At 40.9% G+C, this 21252-nt stretch overlaps 1 protein-coding gene across 11 annotated transcripts in view; it reads right to left on the bottom strand.

Moving 5' to 3' along the window:
- The window catches only part of LTBP1 (latent transforming growth factor beta binding protein 1), a 398263-nt gene that overhangs the window by 23764 nt on the left and 353247 nt on the right, over window positions 1–21252 (bottom strand). For all 11 annotated transcript variants that reach the window (XM_032881895.1, XM_032881898.1, XM_032881896.1 and 8 more), the window contains 5 exons: window positions 9016–9192; window positions 8202–8288; window positions 5872–6000; window positions 5050–5190; window positions 4034–4204 (listed from right to left, as the gene is read on the bottom strand). In XM_032881895.1, the coding sequence (XP_032737786.1) occupies window positions 4034–4204; window positions 5050–5190; window positions 5872–6000; window positions 8202–8288; window positions 9016–9192 (705 nt within the window). The remainder of the gene's footprint in view (window positions 1–4033; window positions 4205–5049; window positions 5191–5871; window positions 6001–8201; window positions 8289–9015; window positions 9193–21252) is intronic.

Raw genomic sequence — 21252 nt, forward strand, 5'->3', positions numbered from 1 at the left:
GCTGGTCAGGGGACCGCGGGGAAACCTCTTTAATTTCGCTGTGGACCTTCTCTGTGGATTCAGAATGAGTGACTCCTAAGTGGGGCCTAAGACCATAATCGTAGGGATATAACAGAAATACTCCTTGTGGGCTGCTTAACTTACTCCTGTCCTCCCGACTAAACCGTTTAGAACAACAGTTTTCAGTATGTGTTCTCTGGAACCCTGGGGTTCTTCACAGATACCTCAAGAGCCTAAGTAGCTATTCTCCCAGTCAGTTCCCCCAGCATCTTTGAGGTTAATGAATTTATATGCTGCATCTTAAAATAATTCAGTGGACAAAAAATTACCAATGTTTAAACAATAAAAGATTGAAAACCACTGATTTGGTGGACTATAGGCTAGAGATTCTTTTTGGAGAATTTATCCTAAGTACTGTACTATACATATATAAATTAAGAGTGTGGCAATGCTAGTTATTATAATTATATAATGCTATTATAATTAGCAATGCTAATTATTTTTTAAATTTGCCAATGGGTACCATTCTTTTCCTGATACCCCATACCCTCCTAAAAATGTTATACACTATGTATTTGTTCACACATATTCGTTCAAATTTACATTTAAAATGTGTTTAGTCTTCCATAAGAGACTCTTAATCTCACAAAACAAACTGAGGGTTGCTGGGGGAAGGGGCATAGGGAGAGGCTGGTTGGGGTTATGGACATTGGGGAGGGGGAGTGCTATGGTGAGTGCTATGAAATGTAAACCTGGTGATTTACAGACCTGTACCCCTGAGGCTAATAATACATTATATGTTAATAAAAATTTTTAAAAAAAGTGTTTAGCCTTAGTTAAAAATAACTGATACAATATTCTAAGATTAATTCCTAACCGCAACATACCTGACTATTCTTCCAAAAGCTATGTCAATTAAATTTGATTTTCAAAGGCACGGCTTGTCAGATTTATATGCAGTAACTAGTTAATATCACAGGAGCCAAACAGGGACAGAAGAAAATGGAAATATGTGCAGAATCTCCATAAAGGAGTTTGCAGAAAGACAAGCACACATACCATAACCCAAATGTTGGTTTGTGAACAGAATATGCACAAAGCTCTTACAAATTAATAAGAAAAAGACACCAAGTCCAAGAAAAAAAAAAATGGGCAAAGGATGTGATAAACAGTTCACTGACAAAGAAATGCCTATCATTTGAACATGAAAGATGGGAAAAACATGAAAAAGATGATCTAATTCCCTAGAAATAAGTGAGACGCATGTAAGATACTCTTCTCACCCATCTGATAAAAACAGTTCTAAGGGGCACCTGGGTGGCTCAGTGGGTTAAGCCTCTGCCCTCGGCTCAGGTCATGGTCTCAGGGTCCTGGGATCAAGCCCCGTGTCGGGCTCTCTGCTCAGTGTGGAGCCTGCTTCCCCCCTCTCTCTCTGCCTGTCTCTCTGCCCACTTACGATCTCTCTCTGTGTCAAATAAATAAATAATGTCTTTATTTAAAAACAACAACAACAACAACAACAAAACAGTTCTCAAGACTGCAAATACCCAGTGGTAGAAGGGTATGAGGAAAGAGTCATTTCAAATGCTGTCAAGTTGAGTGCAAATTTGCACAATAAGTTCAGAGTAATACAGTAAATATAAAGTGCACATACTTCCTGACCCAGCATTTTCATTTGCAGGAATTTTCTCCCGCAGGTATATATAAGACGCACATATGAAGGTTCCCTGCAGCTGGATTTATAAGAGGAAAATCGAGATCGTGGCAAGAGGTGAGAGGAACAAACGACCCCAATGTCCAGGGCGGGAGGTGACTTGAAAGAAAACCTCGCACATCCATAAAACAATCTGTGTAGCCATGTAAGAGTTACCATCTTTCAGCGGTTCTCAGATACCCCAGATTGTAACAAGCATTGTGATAGAGCAGACATTAAAACATGGGAAAAAAAAAAGGCTCGTGGCCATTGTTTGATGCTGTCATTTGTACGATAGCCCCAATTTCAGAGATGCTGAAGAATAAAACAAAAAAACAAAGTGTGTGTTATGGATGATACAGAATTCAGTTTTAAATAATGCTCTTAAACACACAGGTGCCTGAGTGGCTCTGTTGGTCAAGTGTCTGACTTGTGGTTTTGGCTCAGGCCATGATCTCAGAGTCATGGTCTCATGGGTGGTGAGCTCTATCCCCACGTCTTCAAGCCCTGCTCAGTAGGGAGTCTGCTTGAAGCTTCTCTCCCTCTGTCCGTGCTCGCTCGCTTGCTTTCTCTCTCTCAAATAAATCTTTAAAAAATACGAATATAAATGCAGCTATATAACAATAATTAATGTGTAGGAAAAAAGGTATTGATTAAAAAAAAACAACTATTAAGAATGAATATCGATAAGGAGGAGTGGAATTCAGTTGTGGTGCAGTAGGTGGAGAGGGACAGAATACCTTCTTCAATTATTTCTTCAGAAGGGGTATATGCTATTTTTGAAAAAAAATTAAACAGCAAAAACCACAGGCTAAGTAAAATGATCTGAGGTATCAGCAACGTGAGATGTCTCAAGCCTCCTACGGCTGTCACTCTCCTCTCCGTGGGCATCTGCCTCCGGGAGGGGAGGCCACAGTAATGCTAACAATTACAGCCTTCCCTGTGTTCCTGCCCTGCCTGCGCCTTCCCCACCCTCAACAACCCAACAAGGGAGACATAGGCGCTGCTGTATCACAAATGAGCTGTGCTGGGTGAGGTTGTTTTTCTCAATGGGCCATTCTGGATCCCCAACCGAGACTCTCTGGCCCTAGAACCCATCCTCTTTCTTACCTTTTTTTTTTTTTTTTTAAGATTTTATTTATTTATTTGAGAGAGATAGAGAGAGCACAAGTAGGCAGAGAGGCAGGCAGAGGGAGAGGGAGAAGCAGGCTCCCTGCTGAGCAGGGAGCCTGATGCGGGGCCTGATCCCAGGACCCTGAGATCATGACCTGAGCGGAAGGTAGATGCTTAACCAACTAAGCCACCCAGGCGCCCCTACCCATCCTCTTTCTAGTCCTGGGCTACTATCACCATCGATTTCTTTATGTCTTTGCTCTTTATCCTTTGCAAGTCCTTTCCTTTTATGGCATTTCAAATCACTTTCTTTTTTATGCTACACTGGTTTTAGGTTATTGCCAATTTGAAAAGCTACAAAATAGCTTGAAAGTTGCATTCTAATGAACTGAAAACAAATGCATTTCCTCTTTTTGGGAAATGTTTTTCCTCTTGACTATTCTGAGAATGTTTTCATGACACACTCCTTCACTTTATACCCACACACACATTATCTTTCCAGCTTTAACAAATGGATTTCATAGCCAAAGACAAAATGATACACCAACACTCTCACGGACTTTCCTTTAAAGAGCAGGAAGTGGCTGCAGAGGTAAGGAGAGAAGTACGTAGTCAGTGCACAAGTCGGCAGTCACCAGACCACCCAGAGTCAGAACCGCCAGGTCCTCCCCCAGAGCAAGGAGAGGGAATAAACGCGGAGCCTAGCTGTTGCATTTTCCATATGGCCAAAGGTTTATCCTCTGATCTAACCCTGGAAATCAAAGGCCATTGGTTGAAATACATTTTCACTTACTTTCTACTCTCTTCCTTTGTTATTCTAACCCTTTTTTTGGTCCCTCTCACCAAGAGGCTGACATAAAAACCAGGACTTTGCCCTACAAAGATTGTCTACAGTCTCGAACACTTTTTTGCTCTGAGTAGGCACTGTTAGAAATGAGAAAGACTGTAGGAAGAAAAGGAAGTGTCAGGAAATATAAATTCCCAAGATGTATGTCACCAACTGCTAAGTTGCGCGATGTTTCTTTGGGGTCATGTGTCATTCTTCGGTGAAACAGAATGGATTTCAAAAATTCATGGCGGGGTCTGGACTGGAGCACACGTCCCACACCACAGCTCTGATGAAAGTAAGGAATCAGGAGCGAAGCTGAAGATAGAGAAGGGAAAGGATCGCCAGGCTCCAAAGGAGGAGAGAGGAACTCCAGCAGAAGGAGCTGCCTCCGGGCTCACCTGAATCCTTCATGGGGCAGAGCGCGCACTGCATACCCCAGGCCTCGCCATACAAGCAGCAGCACTCCGTGTAAGTCGTCTGCTTGCCAACGAGAGGCCGGCTACACACATACTCCTCGCTCAGATGTTCCCAGCACAGGTCCTGGTAGACATCAGTTTCTTCTATTTGTTCTGAAAGGGAAAACATGGTTCCATGACAATCGCACTGTTATTCCTATTTCATAAACAGTGTGGTGGAAGCCAGTGAGTCTCAAAGTTTCCATCTCTATTTCTGAGAGTGACTTCCAAGTACAATTCTTTTTTTTTTTTTTTTTTTTTTTAAGATTATATTTATTTATGAGAGAGAGAGAGAGAGCGAGCACAGGCAGACAGAATGGCAGGCAGAGGCAGAGGGAGAAGCAGGCTCCCTGCAGAGCAAGGAGCCGGATGTGGGACTCGATCCCAGGACGCTGGGATCATGACCTGAGCCGAAGGCAGCTGCTTAACCAACTGAGCCACCCAGGCGTCCCTCCAAGTACAATTCTGAAGCCGGTCTGGTCTTTCCATGGATCTAACCTCTGTCATCTCCCACCGGGTGTCTTTCCATCCGCTGTAATTCAACCTGCCCATCATGTTCCAATTAAACCCCTCCCTCTGCAGCTTCCCATCATTCTAGAAAGCACCGCACTGTCTCCCTTCTACACTCCATAATCCTAAAGCACTTCTGATTTTCCACTCTTTCCTTTTTTTTTTTTTTTACACCCACGCTTCTGTCAGATCCTACCAATTCTTTCTACATAACACTTTGCAGATTCATGCTTTCTCACCCAATTCATCCACCAAAGCCTGGCCTAGTGACACTTCCCGCTCAAGTACTCAATTCCAAACTTCCTGCCTTTCAACTGAAGTCATCCAAGGTTGCTCCTGACAGTGATGATGGATAGATCAATTATGCCAATTACGAGTAGTGTATCAACTCCCCGGGGATAAACAGTGAGATTTACTGGGACGGACTTGCATCTCAGATCCAAACGTACCGTGCGACTCCGTTGGGGGTATACACCTTTTCTCTGAAGCATCCAGGACCATTGGGTGGGTACAGAAGCAGTTATAAGAGCCTTCTGTGTTAACGCACTGGCCATCAATACAACTACTGGGGTCCTGACATTCATCCAAATCTTAAGAGAAAAAAAATTATTAAAGACAATCAGCAATCAGTTGTACCTCATACACGTCCGAAACTTTACACACTGCTAACTTTCGTCCAGATTCCAGGAGCTGCCACACGTTCAGTAACTACACATCATCATCCAAGACAGAATAGCTCTGACTATAAAAATATTAAGTTGTATCGATTGGAAAAATAATTGTGCCATGCTGCTGCTGACATTAAAGAAAGAAAGAAAACATTTAGGAACAGGATATGCTTCGAAATTCAAGATAAAATGTCTATGATAGCTTTAAAATTATTTCCTTTTTGCTATGTTTTTTCTGCCTAGTGTATATGGTTTTCTGCTTAAGTCTTAAAGTCTGGGTCAGTATTTAAAAATGACTTTCACTTGCATGGTTTGAGTGATGAAACAGGAGGCTCCCCAGACCAAAAGAACACTTTGGTTAAACCAGTGATCTGAATTATAATTCCACATTGAATATTAACTCTTTGCTTGAAATCTGTTCAAATAAGAGTATGGAGGTTTTTTATTTTCTTAAATCTCGCTCAAGAAAAAGATCCGTAAAACATTTGAAGATCTTTCCGACATGTGACTCAGATGCTAGGGAGCTGTTTTTACTACACAGCGTTTACTTATCTTTCTCCATCTGTGTATTTTCACAGCACAATGTGGCTTCTTCACACTTACCAAAGCACTGCAGTTTGACGGGATCATAGTATGTCCCCTGCTTACAGTAGCATTCGTAACCAGGCTGAGTGTTCAGACAGAAGCCATTTTTACAGATTTCTTGCCCAAAGAGCATGCATTCATCTGCATCTGTGGGGGGGGGGGGAAATGGAGAAAGAGAACAGTTAGCTTAGGTCTTTCAGTTAAAAAGAAAAGTCTAACTGATATGGGGTTTCAAGTTAGATATTATGGTATTCATAGCCCAAAGAATCTTCAGATACAACAACAGAAAATTCTTAAGGTTTTCAGAATTTATCATAGTTTTAAGAACTAATTTTTAGAAAAATTTTTAGAAAAGTTTTCAGAAATTTAGAATAAAATTTTAAGAAAATTCTTAAAGACCTAACTCACAGATGTGGAGACAGACTCTGTGATACCTATAGAACAATGTCCAAAACATTAGAGCAGAAGGTCTTCTTGTAAAGACCATCTCTGGGTTGCTACCTCCTATTTGATGAAATAACCTATGGATTTCACAATGCAACCAACGATATTTTCATAAGAATATACCTTTTAAGAAAAGTGGCTTCTATAAATGTATATTTTGGCCCATTAACTAGTTGAGGCGAAGAACACTCCCAAGGAGAGTTTGATGGGACTCAATGAGGCTTCTTTCTTGGTGATAATGACCAGCTAAGAAAAGCACAAGTTGCTAAGGGGGGTGGCAGGCCCACTCCTCCACAGAATTTATAGTGCTCGCCATCTGCAAACCTCAGTTTACTCAGTGCTAAGTTGGAGACAACAGGAACATCTGCCTGATAGGACTCAAACAACTGAATGAGAAAATCCATGTAGAAGAATCCACAGACTCTCATAAACTAGTATCCCTTACTTTCATTGCTATTATTATTATCATCAGTTCTAGCATTTTAGAGCAAATGCCATCTCATTAAAAAGAAATCATAGGATGGGGCGCCTGGGTGGCTCAGTGGGTTAAAGCCTCTGCCTTTGGCTCAGGTCACAATCTCAGGGTCCTGGGATTGAGCCCCACATCGGGCTCTCTGCTCATCAGGGAGCCTGTTTCCCCCTCTCTCTCTGCCTGCCTCTCTGCCTACTTGTGATCTCTCTCTTTGTCAAATAAATAAATAAAATCTTTAAAAAAAAAAAAAGAAAAAAAAAGAAATCATAGGCTCCAAAGATGAATCACTCAAAGTTACACAGCTGGAAAATGGCAAAGTCAAGTCCATAATACATGGCTGTTTGGATCTGCAACTAATATTCCAACCATTTACAGCACTGCTAAGACAGGGTGAGGAGGAACTTATTTTTATATGAGAGAGGGTGACTTTATGGTAAAATCAGGGCTCTGTTCCACAATATGAAGTGAGATTTAACTATATCCCTGCAAAAACAAAGTAGGATATTTGTGAACTTGAAAACCGTTAAACACATATTGCAAACCAAGTCTTGTTATTTGATTGGACTAAATCATAAAAAGATTTAAAAAAACATATGGAATTTCTTACCCAGCTACTGACTATCATTAAGACACTATTCTCAACAACGGAAGGACAATAAAAATGTTTAGTCTATATTCCAGACACTTAGCAGTTTTCAATCTTAAAATGTAAAGGGGGGGGAACCCACATTGTATATAAGATGTCAATAATACCTCTATCATGGAAATGTCAAAAGTGAGTGGTTACCAAGGAAATATTCATACATATGGTTTAAATTTTGCCAAAAAGGCTGTGCATTTATTTTAGAGTTATAGACTAATAGCATTAAATATAGAAAACACATCTACTTTAGTTTTCTTCTTTTCTATTCCTTATGAGGAATCTGTAGCCTTTGGTAAAAAGTCTCTTAGCCATAGTGGGATGAGTTCTAAAAAGGGCAAGAATCTTAACTTTGTTGATAACCACACAGACCAACAGAATGGCAGTCAAAATTACACGGTTTTAAATGATATTATTTCTCACATATCTCTGGAATAAAAGAATAAATTTATAAAAGTACCCCGTAGGTACAGAATTTTGTGTTAAGTATTTTTAGTATGTTACCTCATTTAATTCTCACAATAAACCTCGGAGACATTACTCCTACCTCAGATAGGAAGAGATGGAGACTCAGCAGGTTAACAGGACATCCCAAGGCCAACAGTCCTGTTTTCTAAATCCCAAGACAGACCTCTGCCTGGAGTCTGTAGGGGCCCTCCAATAGAAGAATTAAAGACTTTCTAATAATTTTCCATGATTAGAAGAACTCTAATTCTGTCAAACCCAAGCCATGATTTTACTTGAATGATGAGATGCACATGTGTTGCAAATCCGCTTCTGTTTGATTCTGACCTTTATAGCTCTCACCACCCGTCTCGTAAGAGGATTCTCCACTGGGGACAAAACCTTTCCCTCTAGGACACATTTCGGTGAATTCAGCTGAGTTCAGGAGAGACCCAAAACAAACAAACAAACAAACAAACAAACAAATGGGTTAAAAGAAGAAAAAAAAAAGAATATCCTCCATTAATTTGTGTTTTAAACTCAGTTTTTCTTTCTCAGTAACTTTAAGGCAAATCTTGTCATCTAATTCGGGCACAATCTCCAAAATTACACAGTAGGGGCAAATAAATCTAATGGCTTTATAAGTTTACCAGTAACTTTAAAAAACTCCCCGAGCTCATGCACTTTTGATTTACCTACATTTTGGCTGATGTGATAACTTCCTTCTCCCTTACTGTGGTTTCTAGTGTTTTAAAGGTTTAGTAAGATTCCATTCAGGCAAGATCTTAGTCTAAATACGCAAGCTCTAGTTACAGATAATGCGGTGTCAGTTTTAGCAAAAAAGACTGGTTTTTAAAAAATGTAATAAAACTGAGTCACCTTTCTGCCAAAATACCCTATGGGACCTCATTGTAATAGTGTATTCTGTGATGGGACTGAAGTTAAGTTTAAGATTTCATTTGGAGGTAGGATGATGGGTGAGGATTCCAGGCCTGAATGAAATGTACTGCAAGGTGATCTCATCTCCGCTCTGTTACGGCAGGTCGCAGGCAATGCCATTGTTATGAGGCTTCAATGCAGAGACCAAAATGAGAACATGCCAAAGCCCTGGACAGCAGAAGACCAGACCCAATTATGAACACACCACTCAGCTGGTCCTTACCAGTCCCCACCACTGGGCAAGGGAAGATCTCACAGTTGTCTCCCCACCCGGCCCCGGAAGTACAGCAGCACTCTTGTTTGGTGACGTTGGGGGCCAGCACGTTATCACAGAGACTGGCATCGTTGAGATTATAGTAGCATTCTTTCTTTTCTTCCTTGGGTTGATCTTCATCTAAGTCTAAAGAGAGTGGAGAAAGTGAGAAGAGGACCTCCAAGACCCATCAGATCTGTATCACAACAGAGCAGAAGACACAACAGTAAAAAGGTAGGTGTGTCAGCATCATTTCACTTACACAAAGTGGCCCTTTTGCTTTCAGTGGTGGTGGATTCTTCCACTGCAAGATAAAAATGCCTGGAATCCTGAATCTTGATGGATTTCTAACACACCCCAAGAGTGTAAATCTGTCAAAATCATTTCCTTTTATGTTAACCAATTACTTTATTCTTGTACATTTGGCCATGACAAGAGTTTCCATATATGCTTTCTTGCCAAACATTGAGCCATTCTATATGAGCTGTAACACCTACTTAAATCAATGAAATGCCCCAACATTTGACCAGAGAAGTGGGGCCACACAAAACATTTAACTCTTAGGTGGTTATTTGAATCAACCATGCCCCAGTCTTTTCTGAATAGAACAAGGCAGCATAAGATAACCAGAAAAACACTGCAGTAACCTAAAGTCTATAAAATAACCTTTCGTTCCTGAAAGTCTACCTCAGTTACTACAAAATACGGTTTTGAAGGAAATAATGAGTACCAGCTAAACCTCAGGGTAAAATTTCAAGGCTGGGTTCTAGTCAGGCTCATATATTTTCCAACAGACTCAGTTTAACCCTCTGTGAGAAAAGACAAAGTGATGGGACAGAAAAGAAACAATGAGAACAAAGTCTACCTACTTTCAGAAAATACCACAAATGATTTAATCCCATCAGATTTGTAGTCTGTGAACAAGAGTGTGCTTTTAAAAAAATCAATAGGGGCACCTGGGGGGCTCAGATGGTTGGGCATCTGCCTTCGGCTCAGGTCATGGTCCCAGAGTCCTGGGATCAAGTCCCACATTGGGCTCCCAGCTCCATGGGGAGTCTGCTTCTCCCTCTGACCTCCCCCCTCATGCTCTCTCTCACTCTGTCTCTCTCTCTCTCTCTCTCTCTCAAAATAAATAAATAAAAATCTTTAAAAAAATAAAAACCAATCAATAGTTTCAGACTAGCCTTGTAAAATAGTCTAATCTCTTCCCTACCATAGGCTGTAGAGGTCGAATTACTGCCTATGATTTGGTTAGAACTTATTAATAGTTTTTATTTTATGCTGTATCAAATAAAGAGCTGACTACTGCCATCACAATTATTTAGATTAATTCCAGCAAAATATTTTTATCAGAAGGCTGTTGTTTCCAGATTTTTAGACACAAAGAAACTACAGGGACAAAGGGAAAAACATTTGCCAGTGAGGATAAGACATTAATGTCAACACTTACCTTTGTTTTGCAGTTGGTAGATAAACTGTATTACTAGGAAAGTTTAGTGAGGTATTTTCATAATAGTTTCCTATATATTTATTTTGGCAGGTTCAGGTTGACTGCGAAAACTAGATCAATATGCCCTATAGCAAGTCTTCCTAAAATAGAAGTTCACAGAATTCTATCAGAAAAGCTACTACCCTTTCTTTCCTCCTATGGCAAAGAAAACAAGCAAAACGACAAACAAAACTGATGTATACATTACTCTCGAAACACAGAACATCAATGAGAGTGTAAAAGATCCCTGCTCACACTTGATTTTGGTACTTCTCAGATCATTCTATCTTTGACATAATTCAGTCTGGACTCTAAGTTAGTGTTAATAGCTGATGACAAATTCCAACCTGGAATAAACGTCCAGGAAAAAGCAGAAATGCTGATTTCTACAGCAGTTTATGAAGCGGTTTTAAATCATTTCCTTGTGTGTGAAACCAGATAAAAACCTGCCACAACCCTCGTCCCCTCTAGCTTTCAGGCATGCAGAAGACAGAAATGGGCTTTGCCCACGTGGATGGAGCAGATGGCCACCACTTCATTCTCCTCGGGAGGGGCTCCAAGCTCTTACACACATAATTCTCTGGGAAATGTAAGGGCATTCCAAGTTATTAAAATCCATGGGGTGCCTGGGTGGCTCAGTGGGTTAAAGCCTCTGCCTTTGGCTCAGGTCATGATCTTAGGGTCCTGGGATCGAGTCCCGCATCGGGCTCTCTGCTCAGTGGTGAGCCTGCTCCGCCCCCCTGCCTGCCTCTCTGCCTACTCGTGATCTCTGTCAAATAAATAAATAAATAAATAAATAAATAAATAAATAAATAAATAAAATCTTAAAAAAAAAATCCATCATGAGCTCTGTAGAAAATTTTGTAAATGCTTCCCCAACACTTGTGAATAAATTGACAGCCTACTACTACTACTACTAATTCTGCTCATTTTATTCAGATGACCTAAACGTGCAGCTAGCTATGAATGGATGCATTTAGAAATACTATTTAAATCAGCACCATAATTGGTCAAGTTTACAGTCTGTGCTAAAAGAGGGCTGAATAACTGTTTTCTTCTTGTGTTCAAAGTCATAGGTATGTCATAGTGTTTCGTACAAAATGGAAAACTATACAGGAGGACATCATGAAGATTGCTACATCCATAGGTAATGAGACACCACAGGCTTCTGTGTTAATAAATATGGTCTGTTTTCTACCATGTTTGTTTTACTCATAGCACAGAAACTAAGAAAAAAAAATATCTTTGTTTTCCTTTTTCTTTGGAAGGAAACTCACAAGTTATTACATAAGGGAAACGACCAATAACTTTACTGTACTATTCAGGTTTTACATTGGTTGTTAACAGGTTTTATTTTTTCTCCAAGCAGATTGAAAATTCAGTGTTTACACAGCTTAAATTGGGGATTAGGCTCTCATCCGTGTTTGGAAAGAGATGCAAATTCTTTTCAAAAAACTGATCCACAAAGGTCATTCTGTGAAAAACGGCAATTTCTCTATCTTTCTAACCTTTAAATAATTAACTTCCTAGAGCATTTTTCCACTGGGAACACTGAGCCATGAACACAATGCAATGTGATTTCTTTAGAGAATCTCTGTATGGGTTTAGGTCACTGTTGCCACAGGAGGAATGGCTCTATCACAAAATAATTTTAAGACATCTAATCAACGGACACTAAAGCATCAGGCATTAAAAGGAATGAATTTTATTTTTCTTAGCGCTTTTATGAATAAGATTAGCTACACCACATACTTCAAGCCACAGACTTCTATGAAATAAACTGTCTCTTCTCTAGTATTTTCAGATGTCATTTTTTAATTTTATGAAGAGGTTGGCATAACATCTGGGCATACACAGCAATTTGCGTAGTTCAATCCTAGGGTACAGACAGTGACAAGAAGTGAGTTTTGGGACCTTTTGTTGAAGCCATTTTTACGGAGCCCTTCCTTATGATCCAGAGTAACTCCATGAAGCGGGCGGTACGAGTTATCAAGCAGCCTCACCTTTCAGAACAGACAATTCAGGCTGGGTCCAATGTGTCATGCCTACTGATTTCCCCAAACCTCTTCTATGGGGCTCAGCTTCCTAGCATCTGAACGGGCACAGGTTTGTTTTGCTTTGCTTTGCTGTTTTCCTTTCTTTCTCCTCTTTGAGGCAAAGAGGGAGGGGTCAGCAGAAATCTCTGCTAGGGTAGGGTGCAGCTACAAGGTCATACAGGGCCATCATGTTCCCTTGCTCTGAAGAGAAAGTTGTGGGTCGAGTCAGAAGTGCCACTTATGAAGAGCACCTTCTAGAAACGTCTTCTCCTGGTTCATCATAAAGAAGAGGATGTGGTGTTTGTTTATAGGACTGTTTCCTTCCCTGGTCTCATCTTAGGTTTGCTGTTAGGTTGAAGAAACCTGGACCATTTTCCTAATAAAAGTGGACGTGGGCATTTTAAATGGGCTTTTTAAATGGCTTTTAGGAGTGCCTGGGTGGCTCCGTTGTTAAGCGTCTGCCTTCAGCTCAGGTCATGGTTTGAGGGTTCTAGGATTGAGCCCTGCATCTGGCTACCTGCTCAGCAGGGAGCCTGCTTCTTCTTCTCCCACTCCCCGTTTGTGTTCCCTCTCACCGTCTCTCTCTGTCAAATGAATAAATAAAATCTTAAAAACAAACGCACAAATGGGTTTTTATTTTCAGTTTCCATTTGCAATGTATTCTGAAGGTCTTTATGAGCTAATAATCCTCTTCATACCTTTCTGAGACAGTCAGGATTTTGACAATGACCAAAGAGTATCATCACAAGTACTCAGATACAGTGTCCTCCCCCCAAAAAACACCTAACATAGTCCTGAAAAAGACATCAATTTATAAAACTCTAATGATGGTACTGTTCAGTAAATTACTTTCAACACAATCATTCATGAAGCTTTAGTCCCTTTTTTTAAATTTGAAAATCTCTACAGGCACTACTGTTTTATACCAACTCATGTTTTTACAAGAAAACAATTTCCAGTGTAATATTCCAAGGAGGAATAAAAGAAAGCTTGGAAATTCATTATTTTTCCTTCCCCCTGGTTGTCTCGATTAAAGACTTGCAAGATGAGACATGTGTGTGAGTGTTAAGTGGGATTCAGGAGAGAGCCACTGGTGAGTTTCAGAAAATGAGCACTGACAACAGGAAGGGGCCAGACAGGAAGGGATGCAAGTAAAAAGGAAGACTGAAAATAAGGGCTAATAACTTCAATGGTAAAGGTGTGAAAGTCAAAATGGAAATGAGAAAGCCAAGCACAAGAGAAAAAATATATGGGAGAGGATTCCTCCACATAGTTCCTATCCTTAAAGCAGTCAGGCAGGTGGGGAGTCAGGCCCTGACCTAAGCCACACTGCACATGGCCAGGGTGGGCAAGGCTACCATGGAAGGCTGCCTGGAGGAGCTGACCTTTGAGCCAATGTCTTAAAAAATAAATTCTGAAAAACTGGACAGGAAATAAGGTGTGATAGGAGTGAGGAGGATGAAAAGTACAGTCGTTTTGAAGTCTGTGTGGGTGGAGTACGGTGAGGGGAGGCAGAAGGAGTTCAGGGAGGGTGACTCTGAGAGCCCAAGGATGGGACAGGGATGCATGGGCATAGGAACAAGGGAAATTTGAGTTCCTGACTCAGGTATTGGGTAGGGGACAACACCACCGTCTGCTGGAAGAAGGTCGCCTCAGGGCCTCCACTAAGAAGACAGGAAATAAATACTGGCCAGGGTGAAGGAAGGATCTTGGTCTTCGTTTCTTTTTCGAGAAGAGAATGGGAGAAGTGAGCCTGAGATGGGAACAGGCTGGGGAGAGTGGGGAAAAGAGAAAGCTTATGACTCAGGGAGAGAGTACTGGAAACTGGGAAAGTCAGGGCAAGAGCCCAGGGACAGAGAAACCTCCCGAAAGCAGAATGAAGCCCCACAGGAAGGAAAAATGGGTGTGACACGCTGAGGCAGGTGAGCAGATGCTGCATGTGGAGACAGAGAAAAGAGAAGAGGTCACAACAACAAAAGCACTGTCATGGTCACAGGGCACCTGGGTGGCTCAGTCGTTAAGCGTCTGCCTTCTGCTCAGGTCATGATCCCAGGATTCTGGGGTGGAGCCTGGCCTCTGGTTCCCTCCTTCTCCCTCTACCCCTCCCCGCATTCATGCTCACACTCTCAAATAAATAAATTAATTAAATCTTAAAAAAAAAAAAAAAAAAAAAAGCCTGGTCACAACACTGACACACAGGTGTCGTGAGGGCTTGTGAAGACGACTGGGAGAGTAAAGCCACATCTAACGTGACAGATGGAATATCTGGAAATGTTTAAAAGGAAATGTACAAAACCTTCCACTTCAGGCCCTATTCATGGCAAATGCTAGGATCCCACGTGACTTCTAGCGCAATGGTGTGCATATCTCCCCCGCAGCCTCAAGAACACAAAATGACTCACGTCCAGGCAGAGTCTGTCACTTGGTTCAACTGTTACTGGTTTGTGCAAACGTGGACATCTCTTTACTGAAAACTCGGATATTATTTTGGATACTAGATAAAGTAAAAAACTTCCTAAAAGTAAAAGCACGGTTTGAAAAATTTTTCTATTCTCTCTGAATGTGGGAAGAAAACTGACCCAGCTTCCCCCACCCTGTAAACAAATGAGCCTGTTTTCCTTACACTTACCTTATTTGACTTTTCCTATAGACTTACCTTATTTTATGGTATAGCTCCATTACCAATACACAAGAAGACCCCAGGAGCTTGATGGCATTTTACAATGTTTACATTTTAAATACTGTGCTCTCGCTGTCTTTAATTTTTTTCCTACCGAAGGCCTTTTTTTCTAATCAGAAATTATTTTTTAAAAAACTCTTTCAATGTTAATTTATTTTACAGGTTAACTAAATACATTATTAAAAAAAACCCTACTCTGCCAAATATAACAGTTGAATGATATTATATGTGGTTTCCTGTCTTTAAAAAAATATTGTACATACATAAAACCTATAGTGAAACTACCTCTCTAGGAAGAGAACAAGAATGCTGTGTGGGTTTAATCGTCAGAACCATGAGGATGATTTGCACATGCCCCTTGACAGCAGGGAAGCTCTTTTTTTCTTCTGTTCCACTTGTTATTTGACCAAGCATAGAGAGGAGTATAAATGCATAATTATAAGTATAAATGCATAATAGTATATGCATTTATAAATGCATATAAAGTATAAATGCATAATTTATAATTATATATATGTATATATACACATTTATATATATACATATGTATATATATACATTTATATATGTAAGTATATATATAAGTATAGTATAAATGCATAAGTATAAATGCACAATTTATAAGTATAAATGCATAAGTATAAATGCATAATTCCTCATTCAAGTGTGGCCCCCACTGTATCTTTGATAAAAATGTATCTCTGATAAAATGAATAATTATATTAATTCTATAGAACTACCTGGGAATGAGATGGTGAGATACAAAGCAGATACACTCTCAAATCAAACAGGTAATTTGATTCAAGAGTCACTGAGTGTCTTCACAGGTCAGGCACCATGCATGCTAAGCAGTGAACAAGGTTACAGGGGATGCAAAAAAGGAGTAAGATGGAGTATCAGGGTCCTGTTGCCCTGCTAATGGATTTGGACTTTATGCTGTAGGGAGTAGGAAGCAGCTGAAGCTTTCTGTCATGAGCACCGGGGGTTGCACGTGATGGATCACTAAATTCTGTACCTAAAACCAGCGCTGCACTGTATGTTAACTGGAATTTAAGTAACAACCTGGAAGGAAAAAAATAATAAAACCAGACTCATGTTTTGCAAACATCAACTGTGGCAACTGCAAGGAGCAGGAATTGATGGGAGAGGCTGTAGGGAAGTCAGGAGGGTACTGCCACGGTCCGGGTAAGAGAAGCTGAGGGACTCGCTCGGAGGAGTGAGGAGCAGGGAGAGCTTTGAAGGACACTGTGGAAGCAGAATTGGCAGGACGTTATGATGGCTTGGATGAATGGTGAGAAAAATTAAGGTATGATGATGTCAGGATTTCTCGTACTGATGTTTGGCAATTAATGAGTGAACACAGGTTAGGGAAGGAATGGTAAAGAATTCGGTTTTGGATAATTTCGGGCAGATATACTTACAAGACTCCCTGGGAGAAAGGTCCAATAATAGGCAGCTGGAAATAAGAGCATGGCCCCAAGGACAGAGGAGGAGGCAGAAAGTATTTACTTGGCAGTGAGTACCACGTAAGTAATAGGTGACTCAGAGATGAGGATTAAATATCCCCGGAGAAGCATAGAGAGTAAAAAGAGGCCTGAACATGCAACTCCCCAGGACATTATTATTTAAGGAATGGGCAACAGAAAAAGAGTCTGGGAACAAGAAAGAGAAAGAACAGAGAAAGAGGAAGGAGGATACAGGGAAGACAAATGTCCTAAAATCAATCAAAGGGAAAAGAAGGGGTGGTGGGAGATGGGAAACCACTGTCAATTTTTTTCTTGAGGAGTCAGCAGGGAGACTAATGGCTTTAGCATGTAGGAGCTCACTGCTGACCCAAGGGAAAAGTGCTTCACACAGACGAATGAGTGGGAGGGCCCTGGAGCAAATGGGAGACGGTCCCATGGAGGTACGTGGAACATGGATGTCCCCCCAAAGAATCTGGAGGTAAGCATGGTGACAGAGAGCATCCCTAGATGGCGCCATTGCAGGGGATTTTCATTAAAAAAAAAAAATTTATTTATTTATTTGACAGGGAGAGAGATCACAAGTAGGCAGAGAGGCAAGCGGGGCGGGGGGGGGGGGCGGTAGCAGGCTCCCTGCTGAGCAGAGAGCCCGATGCGGGACTCGATCCCAGGACCCTGAGATCATGACCTGAGCTGAAGGCAGAGGCTTAACCCACTGAACCACCCAGGCGCCCGGGATTTTCATTTTTGATCTATTTTCGTATTTGCCAATTTTCTGAGGAGAATGCACATCATTTCAGTAAAGAAAACAAAACAAAGAAAGGAAGTGAAAAGGAAGCCAATTTTAGAAGAATCTGGTGTCATGGGGTCCTTAGCCTTGAGAAGTGGAAGGGTGATGTGGAAAAGACCTAGGAGCTGGGTTTCTGCCCAGCATTAGCCAGAGGGCCCTAAGGAGAACATTTAGAACTTCTCTCTGGGCCTGGGCTTCCTTACACAGAAATATCGGAGCTGGGCTGGAAAACCACGAAGGTGCTTCCTTGTTGTGGAAGTCTGGGCCCAAGCTTGTGAGGCAAGAATAAGCTCTCCAACACATTAGTGAGAAATGGTATTTAAGGAAACCCTGAAATAAACTGTGTCAAGAACAATTAATTTATAATTTATAATTTATAAATTTATAATTTATAATGCCAATTATCCCTCCAGCTTATATTCTATAATTTCTGATCTTGCTTATTCACTTTTCTTAAAGTGAGGAACCCTTGCCTCAATTATAACATACATCTTTTTGTGTTCTTTTCTTATACCTTCTGTTTTAAAAATAAAACCCAGTTCCTACCCCCCGAGTCTCCTCTGTGCACCAATCAAGACAGAGAGCCATGTTTTATGGGTAAGGCCTGAGGGCTTCAGCTGGCAAGACTACATATGCTTCCTTTAGAGTGCCCACGGACGTCAAGTTTTTATTGACCAATTATCACAGGCACTGAGGAAATAGAAGCACCAGGCTGTATTTCATGTGCATACCCTTTTACACGTGATGAGTGGCATGGACTTTTTTTAGTCATTTCTGTTGCAGGTGCTTTTAGGCAACGTACAGCAATGTCAATTAGTGGCCAAAGGCCCAGGCAGTGAAAGCCATTATGCCAGACCTAAAAAAAAAATTAGGTGGGAGCCAAGACGTAGTTTAGAAACAAAAATCCTATGACAGGAAAATTCAAAAGTACAACCTGGCGTGATATCCTGTGGGAAGTGGGTGCCCTTTGGGCCGTGGGTCTCCCACCTGTTCCAGGATACCTCTCGGGAAACACCCACAGACTCGTGACAGTGATCCGCTGTCTCTAGTTATGGGACAAATCTGCACACTGATGCGAAGTGTGCCTTCCTGCCATGCACCTCTCAGCTCCGGTTCTGTCCTCAGTCTGATCCCACCACAGATGACTCACTACTGCTCACCGCTGGAATGCCCCAGGTACTGGGGAAACTTTGTTCCAGCCGATGAACAGCGTTCCAGCCTATATTGCAAATTCACCTTTCCTTTCTGAATTACTTTTCAGGAAGGATGAGGTCTGCGCTGTTGGTCTATCATATGGAGAATACTATTAATCTGAGTCCTTGTTAAAAACTTTCACTTGAATTTCCTACACCACGGTTTGTTTTATTTAACAGCAGCTCCTTTGATTGGAGGAAGTGGCCACTCTTTGAAGTTGCCTCCATTTAACCAATCTGTTGCATGAACCAATGTTCCCTCGCCCTCTGAAAAGCACCCTGGCCAGTGTCCTCAGCCAGCTGGCCGCTCTCCGGTGGGAGCACACACATCTGCTCTCACGTGTTAGGCATGGTGCTGACCGAGGCTCGGCTGTGTTTATTCTGAAACATTCTGTGCCACCGTATTAATTGTTGTAATTGTATAACTGAACAGTATACAAATCAATAAAATGTGCCGTAAGAAGAGTTGTTTATAGAACAAAATCAAGGTTTGGAAAGATTAACGTTGACTCGGTAAAAGCAACGTTATCAAATTAGGTGTGGATAAGACAACCGCAAAAAAATTTGAGAAAAACTAGAAAAATCTAGAGAGGGATTTTACACTCATTTACTTCGCAAGGGACTTTAAATTCTTACTCCCTTTAAAGTGGGTGATGTCAATCCTGCGTAATACAGTTTATGCAGGACAAGCCATGCAGGACTCTAAGAGTGGACTTCTACTCAAAGGAAGACTCTGGCCCTCCTTCTAAGATTGGCAACTGAATGTTCCTTCGTGTGCTTTAAGATAAAATTGAAATACTTAAAAACTATATTATCTTTTTAAAGATTTCCAGCTTCAATCACCTTTTTAAACAGCAGGTCAACTACTGGCCCTGAAGAAGTCAGGGAGGGAAATCTCCTGTGGTTCACAGCTGGCCGGTCTCTCAGGACCCAGACAGAGAACTGCTCAGATGAAGATGTCATCACAGACAATCTTAACACTGCGTATCATCAGTTAAAGTTTGCCAAGAACTATGCAAATTGAGGTATAGTAGTCAGAGCTGCCAGGAACTATATAAATTAGATTATGTTGACATGGACCAATAAAAACAACTGGGTATGTACAATATGTAGCAAAAGCCAGAGAACTATGGGGGAAAATATGTAAGAAACCATAAATGGAAAGATTAGATACAAAGTTAAGAGGAAAAAAAACTATGTATCCATTGTCAGACAAGATTTATGAATCTGAGTATTCAAAATGAAGTTCTTTAAAAAACGCAGGACAATACATAGTAAGCTCTGACTGGGAGAACTTTCCAGAAAGAGTCACTGAGAGGGCAATGACACTAAGGGAGGAAAAAAGCAAAGCAAGTGTTAGGAACTTTGTTACAGAAAAACTTAAAAATAGGAGATGAGGAACAAGGCTTACAAAATGAATCACTGTAAAGTTTTAAGAAGCAGCTTACAATGAATTACTCCCATTCCCCCAAAATGGTTCAGGTGGTCTCACGATCCTATTAAAGCACCGTTAATCTCTAAGAAAAGAAATGAGCAAGCTTTAGGATCTCAGACACATACCTCATTCGAGTCTATGTGAAGTGAATGAACCATTCTTTTTTTTTTTTTTTTAAGATTTTATTTATTTATTTAACAGAGAGAGAGATCACAAGTAGGCAGAGAGGCAGGCAGAGAGGCAGGCAGAGAGAGAGGGGGGAAGCTGGCTCCCCGCCGAGCAGAGAGCCCAATGCATGGCCCGATCCCAGGACCCCGGGATCACGACCCGAGCCAAAGGCAGAGGCTTTAACTCACTGAGCCACCCAGGAGCCCCTGAACCATTCTTTGATGTTGCTAAAACATTCTAGCAAAAAAATATCTATTTTGGAAAAAAGTCATTAAAAGGGCTATTATTTCAGAACAGATTCTAAAAAAATAAGAAAGAGGTATCACTTAAATGTTTAGATTAGAGCTTACTTCCTATAGAACTCTGCCATTAACGAATGGCTTTTACAGATAGGATTTTTTAAAAATTCATAAAATTCTGTGAGGTAAATACAACCTTTCTATTTTGTAAGCAAGAAAATAAAGACTCATAAAAGGTGAATGATATGCCCAAGCTTACACAGCTGGAAAACAGCAGCCCACCACGGTCATTCCAATTTAAAGTATTACAAAAGTTTGGAAAACAAAGGACTAAAGTTTCCATTAATTCCAATAATTATCTTTTTAAATATCATCTCTTCTTCCCTCCCACCACAGATTGTAATCATTTGAAGAGCCTGGTCTATCACTCAACACAGGACCACACGCATTTAGCTTGACTACCTAACCTTCATGTGAATCATTCAGTGACTGTACAATAATACGTGAATGACTTTAGTCAAAATGATACTGTGGGTGAGGTGTTACTCTACAGAACCAAAGACAAAGAAGAAAAAGATAGTTACTTACCCAATCCTACTATGGGCCAGCCATGTTACTGACTGCGTGTTTTTTTGTTCTTTTTTTAAAGATTTATTTATTTATTTATTTATTTGTCAGAGAGAGAGGGAGAGCGAGCGCGCGCATGCGTGCGTG

This window comes from Lontra canadensis, unplaced genomic scaffold (assembly GCF_010015895.1).
Source record: "Lontra canadensis isolate GAN:19392208 unplaced genomic scaffold, GSC_riverotter_1.0 scaffold78, whole genome shotgun sequence".
Classification (NCBI taxonomy): domain Eukaryota; kingdom Metazoa; phylum Chordata; class Mammalia; order Carnivora; family Mustelidae; genus Lontra; species Lontra canadensis.